The sequence below is a fragment of the Onychostoma macrolepis genome, chromosome 10, assembly GCF_012432095.1.
Source record: "Onychostoma macrolepis isolate SWU-2019 chromosome 10, ASM1243209v1, whole genome shotgun sequence".
Lineage (NCBI taxonomy): Eukaryota > Metazoa > Chordata > Actinopteri > Cypriniformes > Cyprinidae > Onychostoma > Onychostoma macrolepis.
In genome coordinates, this window is record NC_081164.1 from 16,404,066 (window position 1) to 16,426,180 (window position 22,115).

General features: G+C 39.6%; 1 protein-coding gene across 6 annotated transcripts in view; it reads left to right on the top strand.

Annotated features, from left to right (window-relative positions):
• The first annotated feature begins 993 nt into the window (after window positions 1-993).
• The window catches only part of LOC131548497 (leucine-rich repeat transmembrane neuronal protein 4), a 119,666-nt gene continuing 98,544 nt past the window's right edge, over window positions 994-22,115 (top strand). For 3 of the 6 annotated variants that reach the window (XR_009273169.1, XM_058789807.1, XM_058789809.1), the window contains exons 1-2: window positions 994-1,628; window positions 5,414-6,978. Coding sequence is in view for 4 of the 6 variants with exons in the window: in XM_058789807.1 (XP_058645790.1) it covers window positions 1,625-1,628; window positions 5,414-6,978 (1,569 nt within the window). In the remaining 2 variants the exon portion in view is untranslated. Of the gene's footprint in view, window positions 1,629-5,413; window positions 6,979-17,740; window positions 17,849-18,446; window positions 18,749-22,115 lie in introns of those variants that run through there. The other 3 variants (XR_009273171.1, XM_058789810.1, XM_058789808.1) reach the window with 3 other exon arrangements.

Genomic DNA, 22,115 nt, shown 5'->3' on the forward strand with positions numbered 1-22,115 from the left:
TGCAGGGCTGTGCTAATGATGAAGCAGGAAATAGCTGTGCCACTCAAACCTTTCCTTTGCAATGAGGACAACCACAGCCAATCAGATTCCAGTCCATCTGAGAGCCCATAATAATTGATTAGACTGTCATTGTGGAATTCATAACAATGTCAATCAAACCCAGAGTCTTTAGGTGAGCCTGTATCAAATGAAAAACACTCTAAAATAATTAATTAAATAATTATTGACATTATATATTTAGACAAAACATAATATATGGAAAACAACTGATAAGCAGAGGACTATATCATTTATTTAGCGACTTACCATTTTTAAAACACAGCTACGTCACAATTAACCTAAGTATGATTGCATATTAATGTTACGCCAAATGTGAAAATCAAAATCAATGTCTAAATTTATGAGGGAACCCATGGTTACTAAACGCTGAATGCTGAAATGCTAAATTATCTTATTGGCTGTGCCTGTGTGAGCAAACTACATTTCCCACCATCCTCTTTGGCAGCACGTGAATGATACAATACACAGATACATCTTACATTAGCTACACACGTCATAGAATAATCTGCTGAAGTTGAAAGAAAGAGAGATATGAAATTATACAGTGCGTACATTTGATTTCAACCAAAATTACTTGCGCAGGTCATGACGTATTACCATTAATAGTTATGTCCACGTGCACCAGAACGCAGGAATTACTCGAACAGAATACTTCAGGTTTCATTTATCTTCCCATAAATCATCTAAAGCTTAAAAAGGAACATAACATATTTGGATGATTAGCTAGCTGATCATTTCTTGTTGGGTAGAGAAATAGACATTTCTCTTCAGCTGGGTTTGTTCTTCTTTTACGTTAGTCAAGCTAATAGACTTGTTGTGTCACCCACTCGTTTTCCAGTGGAAATATCGAGTGAGAGTGAAATGAGAGGGGAAGAGATTGCTGCTGGAGATGTCAGTTCGCCAGAAGAGGGCATTCGGATGCTGTCTGACAAAGTTATGGTGCGACAGGCGGTTGTGGTTAACCACTCGCAATCCTGCTGCATCTCTGTACTGTCGGGAACTGTACAGAAGAGGAGAAACATTCCCGATGGAGTAACACTTCCTAACAGTATTCTATGAGCGCAGTAATTTTGGACTGGATTGAAATCTTCTGAACATCCTAATTCTCACTGATATTATAATATCCACGGATTAATCTACGGTAAGCATCATCCTTTCGGGAAAGACAGTATTTGCGCAGTATGCTGCGATGGAATATACTGAGGCGGAAGGGGATCGCTGGGATTTCCATAAGTTTGACTTGTGGTAGATAACTTGGATTTGGAAACGCGCGTCTTCGGCTCTGTTTGTGACTTGAGGTATAATTTTAGGATGTAAAATGGATTCTTTCTGTTCAAGTGGATGTTTATGATGAGAATTTTGTTTTGAGGGGAATTGAAAGATATGGTCAGTGGTCAGTCAGGAGAGACTGAAGATTTCCCGCGCCTGCTCTGCGGTGGAGGACTACAGGCGGGCGCTCGTGGAAGAACCGAACCATCTGAAGAGAGCGCGTGCCATGCCGTTTCGGGTCTCGAGCGGTAGAAAGCTGTAAAACCTGTGGCCAGGAGTTCACTGAGACGCGGTGATGGGTAAGTTTGCGTATTCTCACTCGGTCCTAAGTGAACGTGGAAACCACGGTGGATGTTTTATGGGTCGATAAATTGGGGGGAAATTTCCTGCAGTTTAATTCATTTTGCAGTGTATAGTGAACTGGCTTCAGACGGTGTGCATGCAGTAAAACTAAGAGATTGAATGTACTCTGATAAAGCACAAAATGTGGTCTGCATAAATATGCATGCATTCATTCATTGGTTGTTCTCCTTAATTTGCATGCATCGATTTATTGTGCATTTGATAATCGCACATATTTCTTGCAAAAATTTGACCGTGCGTTCACTTCAGCTCACAGTGGTTTGATTCTGGTGAGGCACAGTCAAGTGTATCCGTCTGTTCGCTTATTTGATGGTCATTTATTCAGTGTTTTTATGACCTATAGGCATTTTTTATTTTTTATTTTTATAACTAGTATGTAGAACTGATTTTTGTCACAATAATATATAAATGATCATTGTACTACAGCAAAACACACATTATGTATGAGTGTTTTATTTAATATTTATGCTGCTACTAATATATCATTGTAAAATATTTAAACCGAGATTTTAAAACGTATTTATAAAAAATAAATAAATAAATAAAAACTTGATAAAACATTATTGCTGTTATTTATGGCATATTTATATCATCTCGATGGTAGCAAGTTCATTGCAATCTGTGGTTTGGACTACTATAGGGTTTAGGGCTAATTACCAAGCAACATATTTCTCAATCGAGAATGAATGGTCCTTATATACAAAGTTAAATGTCCAAACAATATATTACATTTCATTTCGTATAAATGCTGTTGTTAGGTGCTCTTCAATTGTGATCCACCAAATGGTGCCATTCATCCATAAACCTGACAACCAATTAAGTTGAAAAGTATGAATATTGGTAAAAAAATATCGGTCAGACTGATTATTGGCCTATCTCTGTTCTTCATCTCTCACTGACTTAAAGAGCAGACTGATGCCAACTCATTGATTAACACTGGAATGCTAATTGAACCTCATTTTTGGCAGCAAGGCAATTTCTCAGAGTGTGCCTGTGCATTATTGATAGTGAGATCGCACACAGATAGTTGATAATCTTTTGTAGATTTCATACTTGCATGTTGTGTTGGAAAAGATTCACATTATGTGCATGCATTGTGGTATGTGTGCACTTTTTTGCAACGCAAGTGTCCATTCAATGCCGGGAGTACTTAATTAATTGTTGTTTGTTTTTCATAATCTTCATCATTAAAGGAAGGCGACACAACAGATTTTATGTATTGACAGAAAACAGTGAGGGCACAATCAATATGCATTGGATCATTTTAACAATGTCTTTAAATCTTTTTCATTTTGCATTTGGTAAAGGGTGCATACTAGTTATGTTCCTTACGTATTTCTCATGATTTCCAGACTCATTATTTAACTAAGCACTGTGATTAACTGTAAGCCGCAGACCTTCTCATGGCCACATTAGAGTACTTGATTATAGATGTGCTTTCAATCATTTTACAGGGGCTATTTGACAGAAATGTGACCTGCTCTGATTGTTATTCGTTAGCGATGTGCAGCAAGATGGCCTTCCACAGCTCGTAAAATGATGAGCTATGCTTGCTGCTTTGCGGCACTGTAGTGGGAGATTTTGACAGCAAACATAAAATAACCAACCTGGCAAAAATTTTGGAGCATCACTGTGAAGGGTATGTAGGCCTGTGCAGAGGCAAAATAAGTTTTACGAAGAGTGGAAAAGGTGTAGTTGCATCTAAAATGAAAAAAGGGGCAGTGCAAGTTTGCTACAAATTAATTTTCATTAGACTTCTCTTGGATCATTAACTTTATCAGCATCATTTCATTAGCAAATGTCATTAAGCTGATACAGTCTGATTGTCTGGTTAGTATGAATGGGAGCCAGTGACGTAATTACTTCATTGTACAACAGCCTGCTTGTGCATCAGTTGTTGGCAACTCTGCACTCATGGATATAGGCACCTCCTTGCTTTTTTTTTTTTAATCACAATCAGTGGCTTCCAAAAAATGCTTGAACCCTGAAGCCTGCAGACATATAAGAAGGTCATTGCAATAAATATGAAAATATCAAATCAAGTGGCCTTTTTTTTGGAAAGGAACGATGGCTTTTCAAAAAACAAAACTTAGATTTGACATGATGTGATAAGAAGAGATAAGCTTTTCAAAATTAAGACAGTTATTCAGACGTTTTCTGATTATCAACTTGGTCAATCTTATCAGCTGATTAAAAAGAAATGTGTAGTTAAATCTGAGATCTAGCATCATTTGTTGAGAAGAGGGTTTGCTATTTAGTTATGTTATGCAGTGATTTTCATCCATTTGTAGGTGTAAATTGAAGTAATTTTTGAAGCCGTATATTATAATCACGAACAGGAGGTGCATTTATAAAGTTCATGACCATTCAAATGTTTGGTTCTGATATGCTGATAAATGGATATTTATTAATATTTTCTCCTTTTCAACCTCAGAGAACATGTGGCAGAATTACTGTAACGTAGAACTGATTAATCTAGACCCTTCTATTTTGTGCATATGGTTTTAAAATGATGTTTGGATGGATCTGGAGTTATTTTGCTTTCAAGCAAAATGGATGTTTTGATATTTCATAACCACTTTCATGAATTCTTATGACAATATTAATGTGTCATAGCCACATTCTTCATCTCGTACAGACATATAATGCCTTAGGAACTTCATTTCAGAATGTAATTTCTAGCAAGCTTTGTAAAAGTTTATGCATCAGGGATAGAATCGAAACCCTTTTACAGCATGAAGGCCAGAAAGATGCAGCACAAAATGATAAAATCCCATTACTGGAAAACGTCCAGGCTTTGGCCAAGACCTTCACAAAAAGAACATGTGTATTTTACCCAGACCTCTAACCTCTTGAGCCAATGTTTAGTCGGGAACTCACTGCTGATATAATGCCTCGCTTCACCCCCCTCCCTCCCCCATTTATTTTGACAATAACAACACCTAGGCTTTCCTTTGTGTATTAAGGGAAGATGGACAAAGGCTGGTAGCAGAGTCACTGAGCAGCCAGGCAAATATAACTGATTTGGTTGACTGACAATCATTTAGATTATAATTAGGGACTAATAGGATGGCGAGCATATCTCTCAGGACATTTCCTTTCATACTGTAGTGGGCTTGTGTCCAAGCTTATTGGAGGACTGGCTTGCTCTGATAGCATGTTTGCCATTGCCAGAGAGAAGAATTAAACAACATGGCATGACTGGATTGATTTGCACAATCACCACTGTTAATTGAGTCCTGTGTGGTATCATATTGCTGTATAAATGTAATATTTCAAGGGTTTATAATCACAGAACAATTACAATATTTCTTCTCTCATTAGTCGTCTTAATCTCTGCTTTGAAACTGCTCAATAATTAGGGCAGGGTATTGTCAACTACCTCACAATATGATGCACATCATTTTGCACATTTCACGATTCAACACGTTGCAATGCATCACAGCGCCCTAATAGGATCATGATTGAATCTGCGCCAAAAAAGTGAGAGAGACACTCTGTCAGGGAGAGAGAATATGCTGTATGTGTTTCAAACTCTCTTGCTGTTTGATTTACTTTTGCCCACTATTGTGACTAATACTGTATGTACACATTGAATACAAATTTAATTAAATAAATCCCTTTTTAAGTAGCATGATTTAGGTAATACCCTATTAATTTGTGTATTTGTATAATCAGGAAGTAAGTACTTTCTTGACTGTTTTTTCTTTTTTCATTTTAGGCTTTGCCATGAGGCACCGCTGGTTCATGGTGCCACTGCTAATGCAGGCATGGCTGTCTGCCACCCCTTGCTTTGGTGAGCGTCCTTGCCCTCGGAGCTGTCGATGCGATGGCAAAATTGTATACTGTGAGTCAAGCGCATTCCGTGATGTTCCCAAGAACCTCTCAGGCGGCTGTCAAGGCCTGTCCCTGCGGTATAACAGCTTAGCAAGCCTGAAGGCTGGCCAATTTGTTGGCCTCAACCAACTCATTTGGCTGTACCTGGACCACAACTACATTGCCAATGTAGATGCACGTGCTTTTCAAGGGATACGGAGGCTCAAAGAGCTAATATTGAGCTCCAACAAGATCACACTGCTACATAACACCACATTTCACCTGGTACCAAACTTGAGGAACCTGGACCTTTCCTATAACAAGCTACAAGCTCTACAACCGGGGCAGTTCCAGGGACTACGTAAGCTACTCAGCTTGCACATGCGCTCCAACTCCCTTAAGAATCTTCCCTCTCGCCTTTTTCAAGATTGCCGTAATCTTGAATTCCTTGACCTTGGCTACAACCGACTGCGCAGCATTACTCGCAATTCAATGTCCGGCCTGATGAAGCTAACTGAGCTGCATATTGAGCATAACCAGTTCTCCAAAATCAACTTTTTCAACTTTCCACGCTTCTATAACTTGCGTGCTCTTTACCTACAGTGGAACCGCATCAGGACCATGAGTGAAGGCCTTACATGGACCTGGACATCATTGCAGAAGCTAGACCTTTCAGGAAATGACCTTCAGGAGATCGATGCAGAGGTGTACCGGGCCATGCCGAATCTGCAGACGCTTAACCTGGATTCAAACAAGCTTGTCAATGTGTCTCAAGAGGCTGTGGATGCCTGGACCTCTCTGACAGCAATTAGTCTGGCAGGCAACATGTGGGACTGTGGACCAGTTGTGTGCCCACTGGTGGCCTGGCTGAGAACCTTCCGTGGAAACAAAGAAATTAATATGATTTGTGCATCACCCAAAGAAGTTCAAGGGGAGAAGGTTTTGGATGCCGTTGACGCCAATGGGGTTTGTAGGGTTGCCCCTGCTATGCCGTCAACTGTAATTGTTCCCTCTACCCCTTTTGTCGCCTTTGCCCAGACCCCAGCCAGCTCTTTCATCCCGACTCTAAAATCTGGAGACAGCAGAAGGGGCCAGGGGACGTCCTTGGAAGGTACCACCTCTTCTGCACCTTCTCAGCCCGCTGTCCCACCACCAGAGCAAGATTATGAACCAGTATCATTCCACAAAATAGTGGCAGGAAGTGTTGCCCTGTTCCTGTCGGTTGCCATGATCCTCCTCGTAATTTATGTGTCATGGAAGCGCTATCCAAGCAGTGTTAAGCAGCTACAGGAAAACTCGGCTGCTGCTCGCAAACGTCGGAAAAAGTCACGGGAGACAGAGCGCACACTCAGCACACCATTGCAGGAGTACTATGTGGACTACAAGCCTAATAACACAGAGGGCACAGATGTGCTGGTCAATGGTACTGGGCCATGTACCTACACCATCTCTGGCTCCAGAGAATGTGAGGTAAGACTCCACAAAGCTTATTATCCATTGGATTTGGTGTGAAACAAGGTAAAAAAATTTAACTGCTTTTAAGAAGGTCCTTCACTTCTTGTGCTGTTTTAATGCCTTTTTTTAGGAGATTGAGGGATATCTTTTTGGCAGGGATATTTTAGGAAGGACATGTTTTTTAAATGTTTTTGGCACATTATGTGGTTTGTTTAACCTTGGATGAGGTGTTAATTTACAATTGCATATTGATTTGTTACTGCATATTTGATAAGTCCTGTTAATCCAGTTGACTTATTGTCTTTTAGGAGCAGTTGTATTTGGGTGTGTGGTAGGACACTGTATTTTTACACTGATACGTCTACCTGCAATACCTGTGAGGCATCTACTTGAAGGTGATAGGATGGTTTTTAGTATGCTCTGTTATGCAGGCTCTTTCTTTTTCTTTCAAGATTTGTGATTCTTTGAAAATTTTAGTTACAGTAATCACAGGGTAACAAACTTCCTCAATAAGCTGCTGTGTCACAATTATTTATTTGTCCTCATTAACATACGTACGCTCAGCGACTCCCAAGACCATAATGAAATGGTTTTGTCTGTGAACTTCAAACTTAACCATCCTTCTAATCCTGACTCCTATACACTCATCGGTTTTTTTCAACACTATTTGATCCTTATTCATAGTTAGTATGAAACAGTGCAAAGCGTAGTGTGAATCACAATGGTTCTCTCTATTTTCTGTCGTCTTTTCCTTGTGATCTTCCTGGGCCTATGATAATGTCTTTAACGACATCCCCACTTTAAAGGGCTCTTTTTTGACTTCTTCCTTGTGTATCGCTTCATACCTATTTTTTTTTAGCCTCTTATCTTTGCTTCACACTCATCCTTCCCTCTTGAATCATCTTTCCCTCATTTTAGATCATCCTCTTTTATACTTCACCACAATCTGCAGTTCCAATTTACAAAATACTAATTTTCTCAGTGTGTCACTCAGGACTCCGCTGGCATCGTGTGATGACAGCTGGGGTCAGTTGCCACTTTTTAAGGAGCCGATTTTGTGTGTGGTTTGTATACATGGCTATATTTACATATGTTCATGCTTTTCCCAGGGGGCAGGTGCTACCTTTTCTCCTTCGGACTAAGAAACCTGTCAGTAGTGCAGTAAGGTGTCATTAGAGGCAGACACTGCCTCTGGCAGGGCCATGATAGGGCGTATATGCTGTTGGCAAACAAGACAGTCCTGAGTGAAACAAGGAAGGCAGGAAGACATGCTAGCAGGCTGATTGGCATGATGTTAGACAGGTAAACGGGTATGCCAAATCAGGTCACAGGAAGAGAAGACCATAAAGGTGGGTGAGAACACAAAGGCACTCACAGAATGACATCCTGACAGCGATGTTGACCTCAGCACATGGGTCCCTGCCCCTTCTCTGATCTACCACCTCAAAGAATTTTTTGAGAGATAAGAGGTGCACATCAGAGTCGAGCAGATTGACATGTTTTTCTTTTGTGACTTCCCCAAGTCAAGGAACAAACTTTTTTTCACTATTACGTTCAAATCCCTAAGTCTCTTGCACAGCATGTGTCCCTTTTTGCCATTATGATAGGTCTTGACAACACAAAAGAACAACTCAAAAGGAAAACAGTTTGTCTTACACACTATAAAGGGTCAAGGTTTGGCTTGTTAGCATGACCTTATTAGCCCTTGCTAGCAGATACCGTAACTTCACCCTCTGGCAGTAAAAGTAATTTTGTCCATTGACAGTTATTCCAAAATAATACCTTGCTAACTATTGCCTAAAGTTTAGGGTGAACCTGTCAAATCCATAATCATCAAAAGGCCTCACATCGAGGGCACTTACTTGACCTGTTTCCATAATGTTTTCCATTAATAGTCTATAATTCTGAATTGTTTGCCTCCTTTTTTCCCCTGCCGTCCTCCATACCACAGCATTGCTGCATCAACACTAATGTGGTTTGGCTTCCCTCCCGTGCAGCAAAGCGCACGTCACCCATGATTGATGAGTTCTATTCTCTCTCCTGCGATTTGGTATTCCACATGCGCACCTGATTTACGGGCTTTTCACATCAAGCCAAAAGACTAGATTCAAACACACAGTTCAGATTGCTCCTGTCTTGAAAACCAGTGTTCTCCTCATGCCTTACATCGTTTCTGTTGCGAATCACAAATGGCATAAAGGTGTGGAAGAGACTGCTAAGAGGGATTGTCCTCTGACCTCACCTTGAAAGCGTCTCTCTGTTAAACTGACACACGATTTGGCCATCTTTCATCGTAAAATATAATGCCAAGATCTAATGTCTTCTTCGATCGATTTAGATCAACCAAGGGTCTTTATCGTCAGAACTCATAAAGGCTCAGCTGCGGATGAAGTGCACATTCAATCCATTTATTTAGGTGATGAACTATATTTTACTGAGCAGTCATCATGCTATAGCAGACTGGAACTGTACAGTTGTTTTCTTTGTTCTTGTAGTCATGAATTATTCATTTTGATTACTAAAATTTACTTTAAAATTACATGATTGTGCTAAAAACACACACAGCTTAATGCATGACATTTATATTAGTTGATAGTCTTCCATTTCCAATATTTATTATTATAGTTGTTGAGAGATGTCACAAAACTCATCAGTTATCTTTACATTGCAGGTTATACCTCATTACATGTTCTCATAAAACATAAAATACTCGCATGTTCTCATAAAACATAAAATACTCGTGCAGGAACGAGGGCGTCACTCTGCCAGCTCCATTGGGGCTATCGTGTGTGTATATATGTTAGTCATGGAGGCTCTGAAATCAAGCGTGTTTTTGAAGGCACCTCATTCAATATTAATTCTTTTTAGTTGTGAGCAATTAGGCCAGTACCATCACATTTTGTCGTATTGTACATTATGTTGCTGTCACATTTGCATTAAAAGCTTAACCTGTCAGCCCGTGATGTGTTTTGTGGATTTAAAATTGCTCTAATTGCTTTTGTAGAAAAAAAAAAAAGAACAAGAACTTGCTTTGTGTAACAGTGAAAGGCCTACAACAAGGGCATTAATCATCATTAGACTCAGCAAATTTTAGTTAACAAATTGGTGTTGAACAGTACCTTTGACCCCAGCAAATAATGAAAATGGACTAATCCCCCCCTCCCCGCAAACAGACAAAAGTGCCTGCTGGAGATTAACGTTTGGACCCAAATCTGGTTAGCAGTTCAGAATGGGCTCATGAATTAAAAACTGGACAACTGGACTAAACTAGAGAAGGAAAGGTGAAGTAGGAAAAATGCACACACAAGTTCACTCTGCTTGCTGATCAAAAAAGTGAACTTTCTTTTTTTAGTAAAGAGTCAAGAATAAAAATTCTATTTTTTTCAGTTCAGCATTAAACATGGGAAATTAGAAATAACCAGTAGTCAGTGTAAGTAGTGATTGTTTATTTAAAAAGGGAAAAACTTAGTTGCATGTAATCATGAGAAAAAAATATATCAAAGCAGGTTTTTAATGTGTAATTATTATTTTTTTTCCCTATTCTGTTTATCTTTTTTTTTTTATTTGTAATTGTCACTGGACCACATTTTTCTTCTTTTGTAAGAAGATTTCTCTGTATGTTTCTATTATAGATGCATTCTTCTAATTTCAGTTGATAGCATACATCCTGAAATACAATCAGCAGTATTAATTGCACCTCTAGCATATTTCTCTTTGACTAGAGGACAGTTTAAATATAAAGTGGCACAGCTTACCCCTCTCTCTCCTACTGCTCATGAACATTACTAATTGAGTCTAGCATGAAAAGGCAAGAATCTTCTCTGAAAGTAAAATAAGTGAGAGATGGGATGAGAAAGAATCCAGAAGAACAGATCCATCTCACTGTGACCTGAGAGTCACAGCCCATTTAATTTAGCACCAATCATGCTTTTTAATGTCTGCAGAGTACATTATAATTTATTGGGATTATCATAAACTTGAGCCTGCAGCCTGGCACAAGGGCATTCCAGCCTCCCCCTGCAGAATGACTTTCTGATAGCAAGTCTTGATGTCAATCTTCATGAAACGGCTAACCATGCTTTTTCTTCAACCCTTCTGATTTTTGTCCCAGCATCTTCAGCTTGGCAAAGCTTTGGCACCTGATAAATATTTATGCCCATCAGTGCCTGTCATTTTTGGCCAAGGATCCTGCATAGTGAGCAGGGCTGAAGGGTCCTCAATGTTTGCTTCATCGAGCAGGGAGGAGGAACAGAAACAACGAGGGCTCTCGCTGCAAAAGTGGCCTCTCATGAAAACAGTGCCATTGAGAAGCGAGAGTGTTTTTTTGGGTGGGGGTATTTGGGATTGTGAGAGAGGGTTGTTTTGTGTCCCAGATGGCCTCTTGTAACGCAGTGTTATGAAAAACAGAGTTGGAGTGATTTAGTTCTTAATTGGATTGCATGGGGGCTGGTCCAAGTCGTCTGTTTAAAACATAGATGTTGTTTGGAGGCTTTTGTAAATGACAGTCTAGTGGAGTGCAAGCACCCTTGGCTGAAAAGTGACAGTAATTCAATGGTTCATTCACATCTGAACTCCCACAAATCTTTAGCAGGCTTTACTGGATTTGTGACATGAGCAAACATCATGTATTCCACTGGTACATAGTTAATGTCAACAGTTCATGCTAACAGTTCATGTCCAAGACAGCAGCTGTGCAAACTTCTGTATATAATTGGCTTTGTACTGTACTCTGTACAATAAAGTTTAATCACAAGGAAGAAAATAAGTCTTTAATTATTGCAACTCGTTTTTGTCCTGTCATTAATTTAATATGTGTTTTTTTTTATTAATATGTGGAGTTATGACTAAAATCTTCTGTCATGGTTTGAGACATTTCATAGAGTGGTGGTTTTGTGTCTGTATTGGTGAATTTCAATAAGTTAAATATTTACCTGAAAGATAATTCAAGCATATGTTGTGTGTCTGTACCATATTAGTTATTGGATTTTTATTTGAATAAATGTATCAATAAATATTAGATACTAGATTAAAAATGCCCATTTCCTCTATTTTTGCATTTGGACTAAATCAAATCTTTAAATATGCATTTTTGAATATCCATTGAATATCCAATGAATATCCATTTTTCATATTTTAACAGAGCTAACTGGTTTTAGTTTTTAGTGTCTTATTTTCCATATTTAATAGTTTAAACTTAAAATTTATCAGTTCAATAGTAATTATCAGCTTGCCAGTATCAGTCAGAATTTTAATATCTATGCATCTCTAACTTTATTTATTTCATTTTGAAATTGTTAGATGCTATAGGGTTGGAATCGCCAACTACCTCTTGGAGCGATACACAAAATCTGCTGCCTTAGGCTATAATTTTCCGCTTGGCGTCAAGTTTTTTTAATTACGTTGTGGATACTTTGTGGTATAAGCGATATAGCATGTTTAACACATTTCTCCCATCACACATTATATACAGTAGCATCATTCCACCCAGCCTTACCTTGTATTTGCCTACACTGCTAACAAAGTTACGTTCCCACTGGAAATTACAGACTCATGTACATTCCAAAGACTGGAGCCTTAAAATCCATCCAACAACAATGCGGCGTGTTTTATGAGGGGACGGAGGGTGGCACTGGCAGGAAACACAGTGGGAGAATGAGAGGCAGGCAGACTGAAAGCCTAATTAATCCGGCCTTCCTTAATTAGCCTCTGTCCCCTCCATTATGTGCTTTCCAATGCGTTCACTCTGTTTCTCTCTCTCCTGCTCTCTATCTCAGCATTTTTACTGTGTCCTTTCGCTCTCGCTTTATTTGCTGCTCTTTCTCTATTCATCTTTTTCACAGCCTCTATTTGTTCTGTTTCTCTTTCGTTCCCTTTTCTTGTGTCCGTCTCTCTATCTTCCTGTCTCTCTCCTTCTCTCCCTTCGCCTTGCGAGGACATCGGCAATATGCTTCGGTGTGATAAACAAGCTCTCTCCGTCGCAGAGGGCAGCAGAGGCGATGGCGTAGGTGTCTAAGCCTGCGTGGTTGTGTCTCTGACGGATGGAGAGAGAGACAAAAGCACAGCTGTGGACTGATATCGAGGGCTTGTTTTCCTGACCGGGCATTGTTTGTAAGGCGCTCGGAGACGGCAGAATGGGAGAGCTGGTCATTGTGTTCCGTGTCTGGCCCTCGGCCCTGGGCTGGAGCCCTCCCGTGTGCTCATGTCGATTAGGATCATGTCATGGCTTGAGCAGGCATTTGGCCCAGTAGGCACACATGAGGCTCTCACCTCTCGAGTACATGGTGCATGGTGGGCTAGAGCATGTTTCTTGTTCAGAAGCTCAGTTTTGAGCTGAAGAATACCGCTGATTATGATTATAGTGCAGAGACGCAAGGGTAGAATTAGCAGAACCTCAAATGTCAAGCGCATACGTAAGTAAAGAAAGGATGTTGTCAGCTTAAACGGCTGTTTATTCCTTTTTCAGGCAGAGGTTCATTGTGCTTGAATGGATAGTTCACCCAAAAATGAAAACTGTGTCATCTTTTACTCGCCTTTATGTCGTTCCAAACTAGTATGACTTTCCTTCTTTTGAGGAGCAATCGTTTGAACCTCCTTCAAGACCTACCGGCTGTGGGAAAATTGAAAAATTATTTCTAATAGACGATGATAATTAAATGAAGCAGAACCCATCTACTTTCCTGCCAATGGCCCACTGTATGATAAATATCTTTAGTGGCTTTCTTTTTTCCCATTCTCTTTGTAAGATGGTCTATTTGCGTATCAAGGTCATCTCACCTCCCTCACGACCAGGGCGGTCGCCACATTTCTCTTCGGTTCTTTTATCGTGACCCGTTCTTTTTTATCTTTAGAGAGGGCAGATTCAGGAAGGTTGAGGAAATGAAACAAGGACCATAGAGCCTTCATTGTGGGAAGGAGAGGATGATGTGGGAAATGACCTTTAAAGTCGTGTCTCAGAAATTCATGCCCCAATGATTATAAATGTTTTTGACGGACAGCTTGTCAAGTGGATATATTTGCCAGAATTCAGTTTTTACAAGAACTTCATCCTATATTGGATATTGGCAATGCTCATAACTACAGTGAGGAAACAAGCTGATTTTAAATTATACCGGTATGACATCCCAGGTGTTGTCTATTGGTGCAACCAGAAATTCCAGGAATAACTAGGAAATAAAATACCTTTTAACTACAAACAACCCCAAAATATACTGTTTTGAAATTCATTCTTGGTGGCTCACAGATAAGAGAAAATGTGTTTTCAGTCTTTTAAAACATATTACAATATTAACACTGTTAAGTAAATATTGTTGTATAACAAATGTGAACAGTAATTCATCAACAGTAGATTCAGAACTGTAGCGCCCATTATAAATGTCTGGTAATGTGGTATTATATTTAGACTTTTCTTTTTCTCTTTATATCATATAGTATCGTATCATATTATATATCAAGTTCTAGATGCAATGCATATGCTTTCAGGACATATGTCTATATACTCCATAAGCCAATATCTGATAGTTCCATAAGCTTCTATCAGTACAAATTAATCAGCAAAAACAATAAATTGTTCACCTCTAGATTTTACCAGGTGCTGTGACAACTACAATTTGAATTGGTCTCCGTGGTTCATCTTGTGCATTTTACATATCTTAGGAAAGATACTCGCAAGAGAGCAAGCTCATGAGGAACGCTTATTCTGAGCAAATCTAGGGCGGCTTCGTGTCAAGAGAAGTGCTCAGAGAGCAATCTCAATGGCAATGAGGTCGAAAAACATTGTCCCTGGACAGAGTGGGAGGATGACATGTCTAACCCATCACTGGAAGCATTGTTTGGCGGCCATATAATCCTTCATGCATCATTTCAATGTCTGCGATGTCTTGTCTGCCGCCAAGGCCTGTTGGGAGCATGCACTTAACTGAGCCCTGGGACTAAAGCCTGCCTCCTGTCAGAATGGTGAGATAACCAAGTGTGGTTTTGCAGGTAATGACTATTCCCTGTGACTGGGGCTCAGTGTCTTGAAGGTCTCACGGGTCTCATTGTGAACTATATTCGAAGTTTAGTGCCAAGCTGATGTACAATTTCGCTGGCACTTGCAATTCTTTGGCCTCAGATGCAATTTTGAATTTTATTTTCATTAGCTGTAGCTCTCTAAACCATCATTATCTCCAGCAGATCTAGCTTTTAACATCTTCATTATATTTAGGGATATGTCTCTAAATATTGAGCTTCAGTCAGTTTATTACCAAATAAAATTAGGTTAATTTAACAGTGCTATTTCAGGTGTAATTCTTACAACTTTTTACAACTGTTCTCACATTCAGTTGGACAAAGGCTGTGCTTAAAACATGAGAATACGTCACACGAGATGTTGTGAACCAAATCGAGCTGGACAAAGGTGAGCATTTGAAGTTTAAAAGAGAATACATTTATTTGTCATCATCATGTGGATTACATTGAAGCTGCATACATATGGATTTTGGACGGTCAAAAATGGTTTATGGTAAGCACCATTCACTTGCATTAAATGGAGGAAAGGTTTTCTTCCAAAACCTTAAAGGTATAGTTCATCCAAAAATGAAAATTCTGTCATTAATTACTCTCCCTCGTGTCGCCGATAAAACCCATAAGACCTTCATTCATCTTTGGAACAAAAAATAAGATATATTTGATTCAATTTGAGAGCTTTCTGACCCTGCACAGAAAGCAATGTAACTGAAACATTCAAGGCCCAGAAAGGTTGTAAGGACATTGTTCAAGTATTCCATGTGACATCAGTGGTTCAACCATGATGTTATGAAACTACAAGAATACTTTTTGTGTGCAAAGAAAACAATAATAAAGACTTATTAGTCCTGTACCTGAAACCAGGGTACTTGCTTACACTTGGGCTGTATCCGAAATCTGAAAAATGCTACTTTAAAGACTTCATTCCAAGGTAGGAAGGCACCAAGGCATGTCCGAATCCACCACCTGTCTGCTGAGATGCCTTTATCTGATTAATTTTTGAAGGTAGCATAGATGTATCCTTACAGATGTCCCATAATCCTCTGCTTTCCATTCTGTGACAGTTTAAAAAAGAAATATGGCATCTGAAAGTTGTGAATGTGTGCAAATGTATGTTTCTGACCACCTTTTTCCACTTTTGATGTTATTTCTAGCAATAAATTAGTATTGTAGTAATTAATAATTGTTCATTTAGTTATCATCAAAGCTCTCTCTGATTTGTTGGTACCTTCATAGGACAGAGGCAGAAAGCCAGCTGCCTAAGCTTTCAGATGCAGCTTTTGACTGACCGGTCATCTGCTTTTGCTTTTGAACGTAACAAGTACGCCGAAACATAAATTCATCTATATTGCAGCACACCTGGAGCTTATAGTTGTTAAGTGCCTTGCTCAAGGGTACCACAGCAGTCATCAACTGAGGAACGATGCACTTACCATTGAGCCTCTCTAGAACCCCCTTTAGGGTTTTCATGCAAAATGTACTAGATAATTATTTTTGCTGCACCTCGGAAAAGCAGAGAATCTTCTGATGTGAATTTTTAGATCGTGGTGATCTTAACTGGCTCTGGCTCTTTTTCTAGTGAAGTGGCTGGCGCTCTGCAGATGGCCTATTTTTTAAAGTGGGGCTCCTTAATACCTCCATCGAGGGGCTGCGGAGTGGTAAACACTCCTTTCAACACTGGCGCCTGCGACCGTCCCAAATGAAATGATCCACTTATGATTTACTTTGCCTATGCCCCTCGCATCCTCAAGAGCCCCTTACTCTTTCCATCTGTAATTCTAACACACCCCTCCTCTATCATAGAGGTACCCCTGTATGCTAGCTCCCATGATTTCTGTTTTCTCATGGGGCCTACGCATACAAGATGCTCTCTGTTTGATTTTCATATTGCATTCCTTTGCACATAATCACTGTTGTTTGCGCTCTTGCCGTACCGTGTTCTCAAACAAGACCCGTGCTGAGGTGTTTTCTTCCTGAATAGGTAAGCTTTGTTTTAGTTTGAAGCGAGGGTACTATCACCTCCTACTGCATTGCTTGATTCAAGCACCAATTTTTGGATTTTCGGGCTATCTCTGGCTGTGTCAGATAAGTCAGATGCTACCCAAACCACCCACAACTCTGCCTTGCTCTCAGAGTGAGATGATATTTTTTGAGAGGAGGAAAAAAAGAGGCAACAAGGGCTTGTGCTTATCTAAAATTCTTGATGCAGTTGTTTTTGTGAGGGAGTCGTATTTTGTGAGCTTTATGTCTTGTGCATGCTTGAATTTTGCATCTGAAACAAAGTCTTTGAACATCAAGAGAGATGTGAAAGTTAATGGTCACAATTTTTTTTCTGTGTTATTTAGAGCAGAGTTTTCAAAGTGGGTCTGCAAAGGGAGCACTGAATGTTTTCTAAATATTTCTTTAATTCTTTTTGGCTTTACAAAACTTTAGGGGAAAATTATTTAGAGAATATTTAATGCCAGTTAATAAAGCATTCAAACTAGGAGCTGTGTAAGATTAGATGGACTGTAGTCAACAAGATAGTAAAGATTAATTAGAGCAATATAAATAGATGAGAACGGCAGAAAAACAAACACATTATAATGTAGGCTGAATAGTTTCAAAACAATAGCGTGGGTTCTGGTTGTCATGGCACCACAAAAACACAAAATTTTGTCCAGCCACCTTTCCTTCTTCCAGCCTATTAATTTTGTATCATATTTGCTTAGTGTCCTGTGTGACTCATTCTGTGTACATAATTGTGTTCTCCTTTGTTTCATTTACAATTCAGATGCACTTTATCTGCCTGAAATCAAGTGAAAGCTATTGATGGCTTGGCAACCTATCTAACATAAAAAATCTGGGAGAGAATCAAGTCATAACCAGCACTGCACCTCCCTATGGATGTTGAATTTCTTCAACAGTCAAAGCTGAAGACACCCCCAAGAGTTTCATTGGCAACTTTTTTTTACTTCATAAAAATATAAGTGCTTTCTCATCACAGTCTCTTGAGCTTCTGGCTAAAGTGTGCCTCAGGCTTATGTTTAAAAAACTGAATTTCTTATGAAATAAAAGTAGGCCTTTTATGCGGTGCATGACATGACCCAAGTTAAAGATGTATACCTGTTTATTGCATATTGGGCCCATGGTATTAAATAGTTCGAAAAACCCTGATCTAGGACATTGAGATCAGTTATGCAGTACCTGTCTGCAGCAGAAGGATATATGAATCGCAGATATAGCTCTGTCACACAAGAATCTGTTTGGTGGACATTCCAGCCTGCACCATCCTCTCCCACTTTAGATTTGAAGGTTCTCCACTTTGTCGTCTGTCTCTCGCCATCTGTAAAATGAAAGCCAGGCTGGCTATGCTGGTGAGTCACGCAGCACATCAATTGCCTGCTACTAACCACTTGTTTGACCTGTAACTGTTTTTGAGAGTGACTCACTTACACATGGAAAATAAATGATGCATTGATATCTGTTATTATTTATAGGTGGATATCGTTGTGGCTGAAGGTTAAAGTGGCACTGTCCAACTTGCTCATCCAGAGTGTCTGGAGCCCTGACTACTCAGAGGTCTTCTTCTTTTTTTTTTCTTCTTTTTTTTTATATTGCAGCTACTTCTCATACAATTCTTTCCAACAGCAAGACTCATTGATGAGAGCGTGCGAGTGGACGTAAAGCAGGGAGTTCACAAACTTGCCTGAAGTCAGGAGCTGTTTTCCCTTTTTGAACAATGGAGCAGAGATGTTCTCTCTCACTTGGAGATCTTAAACGGCACTCTAAGTGCAAATATGTCAAACACATGCAAAAAAAAAAAATACATATTGTGGATAAAATTTACAAAAACTTAAAAAAACGTCATTGCATTAGATTTAATTAAATAACAATGAGCAGTGCTTGTACAGAATTAATTAATTTTGGTTAATTTTATTTTTAACATTTCAAAGTGAGTGCATTTGTACATGAATTAATGAACAGTTGTACATTTATAAATTATAATTATAAAAGATGTTCTTCGTTGTTAGTTCATGATACTTTAACATTAATTTTATAGTAGATTTTTAAAAGAGAATGAGAAGTGATTACAGAATGAAGTAAGGGGTAATTACTTTTGATCCAATCCCCATAACACAGTGCTTTATACTTCTAAATATAGGAAACTCAGAGAAGCCGCCTGGATTAGGTTTTATTTCTGGGTCCACAACCAGAAAAACTAAATGATTTGCACTTATGTGAAAATTAGAAAAGATTTCCTTGAATTCTCTCGGAGGTAGTACATTGGATGCTTTCATTGATTTCCCCATCATTGCTGGCATTTGAGTGCCGTCAAAGTCCTCCCTAGTCTCCTTCAATTAGCTTACTGCCTAGGAGCTCTGTCAATCCCCATCTGCTCCTGCGCCTATCAATGGCTCCCCTCCACTGAGCAAGAGAGTGGTAGAGACAAGCCCTGTATTTGGAGCCTTTTTGCAGGAGAACAAATAAGGCTGAGGCAGTGGAATGTCCAAATTCTTCATGTCACATAGAGGAGCTTTCATAAGCAGAAACACAAAACATTTTGAGACAGTTGGTATACAGTTTGGTCCTTGGACCTTGAATATCAAACAGCCCACTTCAAAAAACCCTGCTGTTTCTCATTGCCCTGGAGGTAACTGGTTCCGGATAAGTTGTGTCCGAAATCAGAGATGGAAATTGTCCTAGCTGCTGAGTCCCATGAGGGCTTGGCATCTCCAGCCGGCAGGACCATATGGGCAGTCAGAGAAGACATGATGGCTCCAATTTCCATTTCAGACTATTTTTTTCCCTGCTTCCGACTAGATTTAGGGAGGGGCTTTTTAGCATTGCCTGGCTTTTGAATTGTCCATGGTTATAATTCCACTGATGGCTGGACAGTTTAAGAAAGCTTATGTTTTTTTCCCTAAAGAATACATGGAGACAAAGATACAAAGATACAAAACAGAAGACGATGTCGACTTTGTGGCCCTGTTTAGCTGTTTTTGCAAAACTGCGCATTTGTATTCTAGACTTTGGCTTAGTCTTGATGGGTGGTGTAATTACCAAGCAGTGGGTGAGCAACGAAATTGGCGACATTGAGATGACATGCTGAGATGTGCCGAAGAAACGGGCGAAGAAGTGCATTATGCCACAGATAACTTTACTCCCATAGCTTTATCCTTGTGTGCACTACTTCCTGTAGTCGCCGCATACTGATTTAACAACTGTGTAAATCCATAAATATTGTAAAAATCCAGAATTGTGACAGGACTCTTCCTTAGTTTTATAATATACCCACAGACTCATTTGATCGAAAGGCTGCAGTGTCTAGACACATATGCAGTCGTGGGACCAGCAGGTGCTTCCCTTGTGTGTTTGCTAATGCACTGTAGGCAATTCGGAAGAGTCCTGAAATGGCCCAGCAGTCTCCTTTATGATGGTCCAGACGTTCATGGCTGGTCGTAGGAAGCTAATTCACAACAGGGATGAGAAATAATGAGCCACTGAATAGTGGGAAGGCAAAGAATTAAAGCCCCAGTAGCTAGCATGGAGCAAGGTCAGATTTGACAAGAGGAACCCTTTGGAGAGGTTAAGAGTTTGGGGATATTCTTCATTGTTGCATAGCCTCATTTTGGTATCAACTTCAAGGGGAGGGGTGCTACATCATTTTTTTAAAGGAAATGCCAATATTTGCAGCAGTGTTTGAAATGTTAACAACAGCAGCTCACTGGAAAAGAGAGACCATCCAGGAAATATAAAGTCAAACAGAATGACTCATCGAGCAGACGTAATGACCGCAGACTCCCATTACAAAGATGTGAGGTGAGTTGAAGACCCAGGACACCAAGTTCTGTGGAGGTGTACTTTACCTTCTTTTGACAGGCTGAAATCTGATGTTTGTCTAATGAGCCTCCCGATAAATCTCCTTTCCTATATTCCCCCTGTTCTTCATCCTAACGCCTTCTCTGAGTTATAAATAAATTCCTGCTGCATTAATGTCCTTGTCAAAATAAAGCAGTCTCCAACAAATGCACCGTGGAGCACCCAAATCATAGTAGAAATTAATTAATTGATGGGGCAACCTTGGTAATTTCATATGGCAGTCTTTACCTAATGAATATATTAAAGTTTCAATGAGTCAAATGACATGTAGCAGTCTTTACCAGTTTACCAGAGTCCGTTCCAGTTAATATGAGTCAAATGAGAAGGTTTTTGCTTGTAAATTCAACTGAGATGTTCGGAGCTATGTCTTTCAAGTGCCTAGCAATTCAAATATCATTTGGTAATGTATAGCCCTATAATTAACATTATAAGCCCTATAATTAATTTTTCACAGAAAAGAACAAAACAGAAAAGAAAAGTTTACTCTACAAACCTCTTTCTTTTCTTTTTTTCACTATTTGTTTTTCTCGCAGTGCAATCCAATTTCCCTTCCTCCCTTCTTTATCCCATCACCTGCTGCAGTGCCTGGAGGGGTTAGCCCCAACTCTCCTGCTCAAACTGAGCGATTATTCCTCAGCTCGTTCGGTTTGACTGGAGGGGGAAGAAGACTCAAAGCCTCTCTTGTTGAGGACGGGTGCTCAGAAATATGGAGAACAGATATGAGGCTTGCGGTATTGGCTCTCCTGGTACAGTACCTTACCTTTCACTAAGCCTGTTTAGATTCACAGCAACATCTCCCTTCAGCTAAGCGTTACAGATTCTTGTTATTTCCCTGAAAATTGTCCTATGGATATAGTATGTTTTGTTCCAGAAAGGTCTTATTTTTATTTGTAAATGAACCTTTTTGATAGGAGGGATTAGTTAATCCATTGGAAATATTAGTGAACAATGCTTTGTCTGCTCAGATTCATTCTCTTTTGTTGTTATTGGACTTGTGTGGAATAAGCTTTCTGACAGTTTAGTCAATAACGGCTGTATGCGGATATAGACAATATATCTGGGTGCACCCTTTTCCCAGGGTAACAGCTCTGAGTTTTCTCCTATAATGCCTGAAGAGTTTGGAGAACACCTGATAAGAGATCAGAGACCATTTTCTTCATACAGAATCTCTCCAGATCCTTCAGATTCACAGCTCCATGTTAGTAGTACTTCTCCAGTTCACCCCACTCATTTTCTGTAGGGTTCAGGTCAGAGGACAGGGTCAGCCATGGTAAAATATTCATTTT